Below are 11,603 nucleotides of genomic sequence, written 5' to 3' on the forward strand. Positions count from 1 at the left end.
TGCTTAAAAGGTTGTAGTGATCAGGGGAAGTGTAAGGAAGCAAAAGTCACTCCTATCTTTCCTATCTTCAAAAAATGCAAGGAAGAGGAACCAGTCTCCATAGCAGCCTTGTAAGAAATACTGATGAAACGTGGACTAAATAAACACAGTGAGGTGGATTGGAGAACTCACAACTTCTGGACTGGAAGCAATGTGATGAGTGACACAAAGTCCAGGTGGAGGCCAGTAACTGGTGGTACAGGGATCTGTGCTGGGCTGCATTACTTAGAGCATTACCTGCAAAATCAAGTGAAGCAATCCTTGCCCTCTACTGAGCATGGGTGACACAGATCTGGAGTGGTGTGTCCCATTCTGGGCTTGCCAGTTAAAGTGAGACATGGACATACAGTAGGAAGTCCAGTGAAGGGCCAGTAAGATGAGAAAGGGATTGGAGTACGTGCCATAGGAAGAGAGGCTGAGAGAGCTCTGGTAATTTTTTCTCGGAGAAGAGCAGCCTTGGGGAATGTCTTGTCAAAGTGTATAAACAGCTGATTGGAGGTGGGCGGGGTAAAGAAGACAAGCCAGACTCTTCTCTGTGGAATCCAGTGACAGGATGAGACACAATGGGCACAAACTGAAATATGGTGGTGGTGGAACACTGCAACAGTTCTCCCAGGGAGGCTGTAGAGCCTCTGTCCTTGGACACAGTCCTGAGCAACCCGGTCTAGGTGTCTCTGCTTTGATCTGGGAGATTGGGCAAATGATGTCCGTAGGCGCCTTCCAAGCCCAACCCTTCAGTGATTATGTGGGGCCTGACCTGAGGCCTGGAGAGCTCTGCGGATGAAAGGGCTGGGAAGAGCTTCAGGTGCTCTCCAAAGAGCTTCCCCAGTGTTGGCATCATCTGGTCTGTCCGTGGTGCTGCAGCGCTTGGAAGGATTTGGGGAGGGGTGAGGGGCTTGGGAAGCTGCAGAGTAAGAGGCCTGGCGTTTGTTGTAGGCAACTGAGTAGGAACTGCACTAAGTTCTAAACTTAGTGGCTGTATGGATAAAGGTGGTATTTTATGATTGTGTTAATATGTTTTCTGTAAGGGAATTTCAGCTGCCACTGAGCACAGGGACAAGGGAGAACTCTATCATAAAATGAGGGACACCTCATTGAATGAAGCATCTGACATAAGAGGGAGTATTCCCAAATGGATGAGTTTTTCAATTGGTCAAAAGAGAGTGTGTTCAAAGGAACCTTCAGGAATGAAGTGCTGGGATGGGAGGAGGCAGCTCTATGAATCTCTCAGCTTAGTTCTCATTGCAGCCACCCAAGCAGTGTGAACACTGGGGATTCTTAGCAAAGAGTAGAAAACAAAACAGCAACTGGTTTCCCACCACAGTATAAAGCTTAATGTGTAGCAATAATGGGGTTTCAATTTCTTTTTCTGTTTGTTTCTTTGCTTGTTTGCTTTTGCTGGTGCCTTTCTAATTAGATGGGTTCCTCACAGCACAGCTGCAGGAACCTTATATCAGCCACTGTATGAACTGAAAGTAAGACGTCACATCCACCTTGATCTACCTGTTTCCTCCATGTGTTCAGAGTCCATGCCTCACCATTTCTTTTCAGGAAAAGGAAGTGCCAGCTCATAGAGTTACAGTTGCTCTGAGAAACACTGACCTCTTGAAAGTCTTGTCCAGCTGAGCAGTGACTTCTGTGGTGTCTTGAAAGCAGAGGCAGGTGAGTAGTATTTGCCGTTGCTGTGCAATGGCACTTGCGATTTCGGAGGAAGGTAGCAGACGGATTTATTGTGTTTGTTTTGTGAGATAAATGGACTGGCTAATGCTGTGTCAAAAATGTCCTCTTATCCAGTACAAAAGCAGAAATGTATTTCTAAATATATAGAAGCATGCTTGTGGTGGAAGTTACTCCTCTTAATAAAAATATGCATGTAACCTTGAAGCTTGCTCACTGTTAGATTAGAGCCGTGTTTTCCTTCCTTCTCTACAGCAAAGGCTGTGTCCCCTTAAACCTGTACCTGCTTCCTCTTCTACAGTTCACCAAGCTAAGAATTATTTACAGGATTCAACAGGCTATGGTGTGGAGAGAGAGGGAAATAGGTATGCAAAATGCAAAGTAGTTTTTTTCTGTGCCTATAACATCCACAGCACATGCTGGCATTTCTCTGCAGGAGAAGAAAATGTTCTGGGAATTCAAAGCTGATGATTTGTGTGTTGGCTGCCTCTCCTCTGTTCCCAAAGCCCCAGTGTCTCATGGAGAGCAGTGGCTCCACGCTGTTGCATTTGGAAAACCCTCAGTGCAGCTCAAGAGTCATTTTCTGGCAACATGGAGAGATTAGTATGTGACCCAGTTGCAGTAACCAGGGGTGGGGTGAAAGACAGATAGCATTGTGCCAGCTGGATTTTCTGTCCTGTTCACTGTCTGTTTGGTTAAAGATTAAAGCTTTTTGCTGTTTTCTGAAGCTGTCTGTTCTGGAGCATGGGGATTTGGATTTGGAAATGGAGCGGATAGAGGCAGGAGAAATCATAGGATCATAGAATCATTTTGTTTGGAAAAGAACATTAAGATCTTCAGGTCAGACTGTAAACCCAACAGTGCCAAATCCACCACTAAACCACGTCCCTAAGTTGTCACATCTATGTGCCTTTTCAATATCTCCAGGGATAGTGACCCAACCACTTCCCTGGGCAGCCTGTTCCAATGCTTTAGAACTCTCTTAGTGACTAAATTTTTCCTAATGTTCAATCTAAACCTCACCTGGTGCAACTTGAGCTGTTTCCTCTTGTCCTAAATGCCACAGTCACCCTTGCTACTTCTACATGTGCTTTTGCACATGCTAGTGGGTCCAGAATGAGTGGATTCTGCTCTCGTTCATTTTAAGGGGAGGCAAGGGTAAAAATACTGATAATAATGCTGATGCTAATGCAGGATACTGTTTCAGAAATGACCAAAAGGCATAGTTTATGTTGGGGCGAAGGAAGGAGGGTTCTGCTCTGCTGTGGCACTTTCCCAAGGCTCATGGTCTGCTGCCTTACCTGTCAGTGTCTTTTTCTTCTTTCCTCCCCTTCAGATCACAACGGTTGTGCTGGGAGAGCAGGCTCTGACAGGAGCGAGACTGCCCAGGATGTCCAACTGCCTGCCAAAACTGACCACAGTGCTGCCGAGCCACAGGCCTGGGGCTCTGTTCATCCTCACCATTTCGTTTCTCTTCATTGCCTCTGTTCTGTTCTACCAGAGGAATGGGATGGATGCTGAGCGCCAGCTCTACAGCTCACCTACACAGAACATGTGTGAACAGTTTTTGACTTCTCCTCCCCCCACCATTGCTGGTGGCCACCCTCCTTCCCCAGGGGATGTGTTTTTTGTGGAGACCTCTGAGCGACTTAACCCAAGTTACCTGTTCACATGCTCTGTGGAGTCAGCGGCCCGGGCGCACCCTGGGACACGGGTTGTGGTGCTCATGAAAGGCCTGGCAAAGGGGAATGTCTCATTGCCCAACCACTGGGCATTCTCATTGCTGAGGTGCTTCCCCAATGTGGAGATCTGGCCCCTGGACTTGGCAGAGCTTTTCTCAGGAACACCTCTGGCAAAGTGGTACTCGCAGGCTCAGCACCGTTGGGAGCCTTATTTCTTACCCATCCTGTCTGACGCCTGCAGAATTACCATCATGTGGAAATTTGGTGGCATCTACCTGGACACAGACTTCATTGTGCTGAAGAACTTGAAGAACCTCACCAATGCCCTTGGGCTCCAGACTCATGATGAACTGAATGGGGCCTTTCTGTCCTTCAAACCCAAGCATGGGTTCATGGAACTTTGCATGCAGGACTTTGTGGATAACTACAATGGGTGGATCTGGGGGCGCCAGGGCCCAGAACTTGTAACACGTGTTTTCAAGAAGTGGTGTCCCATCAGCAATATCCAAAATGGGATGATCTGCAAAGGAGTGAGTGCTCTGCCCCCTGAAGCTTTTTATCCCATTCCATGGCAGGACTGGAAGAAATTGTTTGAAGCAATCAGCTCCACAGAGCTTCACAATCTCCTTAAGAACACCTATGCGGTGCACGTATGGAACAAGAAGAGCCATGGGACAAGGCTAGAGATCATGTCCCAGGCTTTGCTGGCTCAGCTGTGTTCTCAGTCCTGCCCTGCCACATTTGCACAGATGAAGGACTCTGAAGAGCAGTCAAGGCTTGTAATGTGATGTGTGTGCTGTTGGCTGCAGAAAAGTTTCCCAACCTGAAGGAAACTGAGTGCCTTCCACAGAGCTGGTTTCTAGCCCACAGAGCAGGTATTCTGTGTGACAGCTCAGTGATTTTCATTCCGTTTCTGATATCTGCCTCAGACGGTACATGCTTCAAATATAGAAAGAAGTGGATTTTGGTCTCTCTTGCTGTCCTTCAGTAGCCCTTGATGCTGCAGGGAAGTGTGACCTCATTCTATTAATACACGGCTCTGTGGCTGTTATCATCACCACAATTTTGGACTTTCTGATAATTGGATGCTGTAAACAGCACCAAGTTTGCTGGTGTTGGATGAGGTTCACCTTTCTCAAAGGAGGAAGAGGGTCTTAGCACATGTGCTAGCTGGGCTCATTGACAGAGCTTTAAAGTAGACATGATGGGGGAGGGGGACGATATCAGGCTTGCTTGTGACAGGGTATGGGAGAAGATGCTAAGGTTAGAGAGGTGGGATGCTAGTGAGGATCCTCAGCCGGTGGCCCTGAGATGTGTTGGCCTCACGGAAGCACACTTGAAGTCTTATGGAGATGAGCCAGGGGCTCCTGAGGTAATAGAAGCCAACAGGAAAACACCAGTGAAATACTTCAAAGGAAGTAATGGATGTTCCTCTAAGAAGATGACACGGCCAATGGCCCAGCTGAAGTGCCTCTACACCAATGCATGCAGCATGCGCAACAAACAGGAGGAGCTGAAAGCCACTGTGCTGCCAGAAGGCTAAGACCCAGTGGCCATTACTGAAACTTAGTGGGATGGATCCCACGAGTGGAATGTGGCTATCAGTGGCTACAGGCTGTTCAGAAGGGACAGGCAAGTAAAGAAGGGTGAAGGGGTTGCCCTCTACATCAAGAGATGGATAAAGCATGAAGAGCTGTCTCTGAAGAATAGTCACAAGCAGGTTGAATGCTTATAGGTAAGTATCAGAGAGTGAGGCGACAAAGGAAACCTTGTGGTTGGTGTATACTACAGGATGCCCAAATGGTGGGGAGAGACTTTTGATGAAGTATTCTTACTCCAGCTACAGGAGGTATCACGCTCACAGGCTCTTGTCTTGAATTGTCCTGACGGCTGCTGGAAAAGAGCACGGTGAGCTGTGGGGAATCCAGGAGGCTCCTAGAGTGCATTGAGGATAGCTTCCTGAGTCAGGTAACAGACAGCCCTACGACGGGGGATGCAATACTGGACCTGATGGTCAGCAATGCATGTGAGCTAATTGGTGACATCAAAATTGGAGGCAGCCTGGGCTGCAGTGATCATGCACTCAGGGAGTTTGCAGTCCTGAGGGATGTGGGACAGGTGAAGACTAAAGTCAGGATCCTGAATTTTAGGAAAGCCAACTTCCAGCTCTTCAAGGGGTTAGTCAATAGGACTCTCTGGGAAACTGCCCTCAGGGACAAGGCAGCAGAACAGAGCTGGCAGATCTTTAAGGACACTTTCCATAGAGCAGAAGAGCTCCCAATTCCCAGGTATAAGAAATCGGGTAGGAAGGCAAGAGACTGGCATGGCTGTTTTGAGATGTGCTGGTCAAACTAAAGGGCAAGAAGGAAATGCACAGGCAGTGGAAGCAGAGACAGGTATCCTGGGAAGGGTATAGGGACACTGCCTGGTTGTGCAGAGATGGGGTCAGGAAGGCCAAGGCACAGCAAGGGATGCAAAAAGGAAGGTATCCCCCATGATGAGCAAGACTGGCAAACTGGTAAGAACAGATGAGGAGAAGACTGAAGTACTCAACAACTTCTTTGTCTCAGCTTTCACTGGCAAGCTGTCTTCCCACACCTCTCAAGTGGATGAACTTGAAGATGAGAACAGGGGGAGAAATGTCCCTCTCACTAGAAATGAAAATCAGGTTCATGACCACCTGAGGAACCAGAGCATCCATAAATCTATGGGACCTGATGAGATGCATCCCAGAGTCCTGAGGAAATTGGCTGATGTAGTTGCCAAGCCACTCTCCATGATATTTGAGAAGTCATGGCAGTCAAGGGAAGTCCCTGGCAACTGGAAAAAGGGGAACATCGCATCAATTTTTAAAAAGGGTAGAAAGGAGGACCCTGGGAACTACTGACCTGTGAGCCTCACCTCTGTGCCTGGGAAGATCATGGAACAGATCCTCCTAGAAGCTGTGCTAAGGCACACGGAGGACAGGAAGGTGATTTGAGACAGCCATCATGGCTTCACCAAGGGCAAGTCCTGCCTAACCAACCTAGTAGCCTTCTACAATGGAGTAACTACATCAGTGAACAAAGGAAAGGCTATGGATGTCGTCTATCTGGACTTCCGTAAAGCCTTTGACATGGTCGCCCACAATATCCTTCTCTCTAAATTAGAGAGGTATGGACTTGATGGGTGGACTGTTCACTGGATGAGGAACTGGCTCGATGGTTGTACCCAGAGACTAGTGGTCAATGGCACAATTTGTGGATGGGCACTGGTGACAAGTGGTGTCCCTCACAGGTCCATGTTGGGCCCAGTAATATTTAATATCTTCATCAATGACATAGACAGTGGGATCAAGTGCAGCCTCAGCAAGTTTGCAGATGAGTCCAAGCTGAGTGGTGCAGTTGACATGCCTGAGGGACAGGATGCCATCCAGAGGGACCTGGACAAGCTCAGGAAGTGGGCCCAAGCGAACCTCATGAGGTTCAAGAAGGCCAAGTGCAAGGTCCTGCACCTGGGTCGGGGCAACCCTCAATATCAATACAGGCTGGAGGATGATGGGATTGAGAGCAGCCCTGTGGAGAAGGACTTGGGGGTGCTGGTGGATGAAAGATTGGACATGAGCTGGCAATGTGCACTTGCAGCCCAGGAGGCCAATCTAGCCACAAAGTTTAAATTTGTTTTTGATGATGAATATTGCTAATAAATGCCAGAGATACCACTTCTTATCTGGATTTTAGCAAGGCTTCTGACATCATCTCCCATCACAGAGTCATGGACAGACTGATGAAGTGCAGATTAGAAAAGTGGATGATGTGGTGGGAAGAAAAGTGGATGAATGTGGTTGAAGGCCTCTGATTAGGGACACAAAGTGCAGCTGGAGGCAATTCACTAGTGCTGTACCCCAGGGGTCAATACTGTCAGTATCTGATCAATAAGTCAGTATCAGTAAGTATCTGATCTGTGTGCGAGCAAGGAACATCTCATTTAGGCCACATTCTGAGGCTGTCCTCCAGTTCTCTATGTAACAGATGGTCCCCAGGCTTATATTTACCTGAGTCAGAATAGTGTACAGATTATCAGGGGCCATATCCATCAAATATACCCGTCTCCCTCTTACCTGGCATAGAGCTGGAACCAGATGTCATAGAGCTGATACTTGAAATCAGCAAGGTTTGGCTTCGCTAGGTGTTTTCAAGCAGATATTCATGAGCTAGCTGAAGGATAAAAAATCAAGGTATATAGAGAGTTTACTTTTTAGTTCAGTGTTTTCAGTGACTAAAAAAAGATCTATGTTACTCACTTTCATGATGTCTGTCACTAACATAGCATCAAGAAAACAATTGTTTTCAACTATTTTTTCTGGAGTTACTACTTCTGCTATACCGGTTGATTTCTTGTAGTTGTCCAATAAGGAAGTAAAGGCTGCAGAAAAAGAGAAGCTTTCAGCATGCTCAGCCTGATGAACAGGCTATATGCCTAATCATACCTGTGATCCAGACATTAGAGAGTGACATCATAGGAAGATGCCATATAAAATGCCTTGACAGCCCTCAGAGAAAGACATTCCTTTATATGTCAAGTGGCATTCTCAGGTACACTGTTGGGTGTCAGTCTAGAGGTGACTCAAGGCCAGACCATTGCTGCACTTCTTTTTGAGCTTCCTTATGGAACCAGCTTCTGAAGATATGATGACCTTCTACCAAAACAAATCACATCTGACCACCAAAATTACAGGCATAGGCTTATGAACAGGACTGTGTGGCTCAGAGAGGAGCAGGGGGACAGAGAATAATGGTGCTCTCCATTATGCAGGATGCTTGATCAGCTTAATGTAGCTCCATCCAGGGAAAAGAAAAACCAGGGAAGGAAACAAACGTTCATAGACATGTTTGAAGCATAGCCCCCAACAGAAATGCAAGAAGTAGCTGTGGACCTAGTACTATCTGAAAGGGCTAGAAGCTGTGAGCAAAGGAGGAAAGATGACTTTGGCATCTTTTTCAATACAGGGAATAACAGCAAAGAAATGAGTCACTGGGTGATCAAGATTCTCATCCATTTCACTTTGTACTGGAATCACAGAAAAATTCAGGTTTTGGATAAGGCACAAAAGGGTGTTATACTGAGGCTGAGGCTGTTGTGGAAACTGCCATCAAATGACATGCAGCCTGATGATCTTTACTACATCCAAACTACATATGATGTTACATTTTAGGCAAACACATAAAAACCGACAGATATTCTTCATGTCATTTCCACCGTTAGCCAAAGAACGGGTCTCGCTTGCAAAAGCTTTTATTCTCCTCAGGCGTTCTTCATTTATGTAGTGAAACAGGTGTCTGGCTGCGCTGTACTGAGCAGCACTGTCACCTTGCTGTGTGGCACCTGCTTTTCCCTAGGAGAAAGACCAGAGTAAAACAATTAAAGAATCAAGATACCCTTAGAGGAGACAGGGCCTGCCTTTATAATAATAAAAACAAAACCCATAATGCTACATACATCACAAATGATAAAGGGAAGTAATGTAGAGCCAAGGCTTCCTCCCACTACACCACAAATAAATAAAAAAGAGAACTGGGCACCTTCTTTCTCTGTGCATTTGTAACCCCCAGATCCACTGCATATAGTTTACGAGGCCATGCAGTGCAGCAGCTGTTTCTCTCCCGAGTCCCTACTCCCCAGCCTAGCCAGTCTAATTCTCCTCACCTCCGCGGTCACGCTTAAGCAACCCCACTCCTGAGTAGGGTCCCTCAGGCTCAGCCTTCGTTTCCTCTTTCTGACTTCATGACCACAGCCCCAGCCGTGGCCCCAGTGCCAGGGAGGTGCAGAGACAGTTCTGTGCAGCTCCACCAGCTTTGAACTGGGGCATCTGGGTGCTCTGAAGTTTTCAGACTTCTGGTTGGCCATGTTAAAGGGCACCTCAATCAGTGTTACCAATAAGACTTTCCCAACGATTTTTGAGTTTCTGTTCCAAAAAGGGCATTCTCAAGGAAAGAGGAGAAAAGATGAGTAGCACTTTGTTAACATGGGCAAGGGGTAACTAGAGACTGATTCTGAGAAATGGAAAATCCATATGGGAGAAGTTTTCCAAACATACATTTTGGCCTGATGTGGGTACCCCTTTTTCAAGTTTATCAGCAACAGAAAATCAGATCTTATAATATGAAGCAACATTTAAATAAAGTGTTTGGGCACTTGTGTGAGTACAAAATGGGATGCTGGATATTCAGTGGCCTGCTGCAATTTGTGGCCAAAACACGTGGTCACGTTTGCACTATGCTGAGCTGGCAAGGAGTGAAACGGCTGCTTGTCAAAGCTGATACCCACTCCTCGGTCACAGTTCCCTGGGACTGGTAACAGCAACCCTGACACACTCCTCACCCACACCTGTGTGCTCTTCAAGTTGCAACTCCTTTATTCACATTAGCAGAAAGAGCCTAGAAGGAAGTCCAGAGAATTTCCATTTACAAGCAGCACCACCACTGGAGTCAGCAGGTTCAATTTAATCTTTGATAAAATTACAGGTCATCAGTAGCATTGCTAGCGATTTTATAACCAAACATATACTTAAATCTGTTGTAAAACTTCTGTCCTATGATTTAGCTGCTGAGCTAAGGAAAGCTTCAGGATCCCAAAGAGTGTAAAAGGGTGTGTTTGCCAGTAGAAACAAAGCGTGGATCAAAGGCAAATGAGATCAGTGTGGAATCTGGGTTGTTCCCGGGTCTAACGCAGGCAGTGAGAAAACCCAAGCATCCTGAGAGCAGCCTCGCTAATTCCATGGGTTGGCTTTCTCTACTGAAGAGAGCAGGTAATGCTTTGTCAAACCCATTGCACAGGGCAGTGCACATTTGCCATGCAGGAGCTGAGGTCAGGTTCCCCCAGCTCTCTGCTCCTCTTTTCCAGCACAAGGCAATGGGGAGAGTGTTTGGCACTTATGTGTGAACATCATTTCCAAAGGAATGGGGCAATAGACTTGCAGAAGACAGTCTACCTAACAAAACTGCCACCTCAAGCATCAGACGCTGACCTTTGCCAAGGTCAAGGATCAAGGAAACCCTGTGAATAAGGTCTGTTTCTAAAGCATGTAGGCATCTCTGTGTACTTCTGGCCTAAGTATTTTGCTTTTCTAATCAAGGTGGACAATGGAGAAGTGCTGGTTTGTTGCCTCTAGTCAGGTCCCTAAACTTCCCTGAAAAGGGAAAGGGCTCATTCAAAATTAATTTAAATGTCTCCGGTGGATCTAGAGAGGGTGACCAAGAACACTGTGCATTACAGGCTTCCACACCAAAGCAGCCAGGGCTCACACATGCACGAAGGACATATTCGGGCTGGACAGACTCACTCAGGGCGTCACAGAATCATAGAATGTCCTGAGTTGGAAGGGATCCACAAGGATCATCGAGTCCAGCTCCTGTCCCTGCATATGTGACAACCCCACAGTTCATACCATGTGTCTGAGGGCGTTGTCTAGACTGAGTAAAAGCCGGCAGCTAGAACAAACATGGTGCAGACCTATAGCAGGCTCAGTCCTTTCCCTGGGGAAGCCAGAGTAGGCCTTTAGGTGATATTTTGTACATGGATATAGAGAAGAAGAAAGATTCTGAGACACTGAATTTGCTGGACATCCCCATGGGAGCTTTGGCTATGGCTGCCAAGCCTCCACAAGCTGACCAACACTGAGAAGTAGTGGAGACAGAGCCTGGGCTGGTCAGTGAGAACCTGACCAGGTCAGAGCTCACAGAGGGCAGGGAGCAGGGACTTTGAGGTCTCCATGCCTCACCTGACAGATTGTCACCCACCAAGCTCGGTGGTCCCTGTCTCCAGCCTGTCTCTTAGTTATCTCCCCAGTTGCCTAAGCCTCAGCCTCTCAATCCTGAAGTCCTTCTCTCTAGCCAGTGGTGTTATAATACCTTTGCTTACTCATGAGTTTCTGGTGCAGCAGCTGTCCTCAAAGAGAAAAGTAAGAGGATTACACAGTCAGGCATGTTTTTGTCATAGAAATGCCAGTAATAAATAACCCCATTACTGCAGCTAAATGTCTTTACCTAGACTATGCAGTGATGCAATCTCCTTACCTTTAGGTTAGTCTGTTAACCTGCTTTAATTTACCAGTGCTGATTCCCAGTTTTAATAGGTAAACAATGGTGGACTTGTGAATGTTCTCACAGCTGGACAACCTCCCTGGACAGTCAGCAAATCCAGAGACTGGGAGAAAGCAAGTGCTTG

General features: G+C 46.9%; 2 protein-coding genes across 2 annotated transcripts in view; one reads left to right on the forward strand and one right to left on the reverse strand.

Moving 5' to 3' along the window:
* Positions 1-9,284, reverse strand: part of LOC135988519 (poly(U)-specific endoribonuclease-like) — a 40,937-nt gene extending 31,653 nt beyond the window's left edge. Inside the window, 5 exon segments of the mRNA XM_065634585.1 lie at positions 7,483-7,573; positions 7,576-7,594; positions 7,681-7,802; positions 8,661-8,772; positions 9,084-9,284. Of these exon segments, the coding sequence (XP_065490657.1) occupies positions 7,483-7,573; positions 7,576-7,594; positions 7,681-7,802; positions 8,661-8,772; positions 9,084-9,284 (545 nt within the window).
* LOC136001903 (lactosylceramide 4-alpha-galactosyltransferase-like) lies at positions 1,620-4,254 on the forward strand. Its single transcript, XM_065656638.1, has 2 exons — positions 1,620-1,701; positions 3,053-4,254. Exon 2 carries the CDS (start codon positions 3,107-3,109, stop codon positions 4,184-4,186), a length of 1,080 nt encoding a protein of 359 aa, XP_065512710.1. The 5' UTR covers positions 1,620-1,701; positions 3,053-3,106; the 3' UTR covers positions 4,187-4,254.
* Positions 9,285-11,603: the final 2,319 nt, after the last annotated feature.

This window comes from Caloenas nicobarica, chromosome 1 (genome assembly GCF_036013445.1).
Source record: "Caloenas nicobarica isolate bCalNic1 chromosome 1, bCalNic1.hap1, whole genome shotgun sequence".
Taxonomy (NCBI): Eukaryota; Metazoa; Chordata; class Aves; order Columbiformes; family Columbidae; genus Caloenas; species Caloenas nicobarica.

Excerpts from the sequence above, each read along its gene's own strand:
- LOC136001903 (XM_065656638.1), top strand. The coding sequence starts at position 3,107 with ATGTCCAACTGCCTGCCAAAACTGACCACAGTGCTGCCGAGCCACAGG.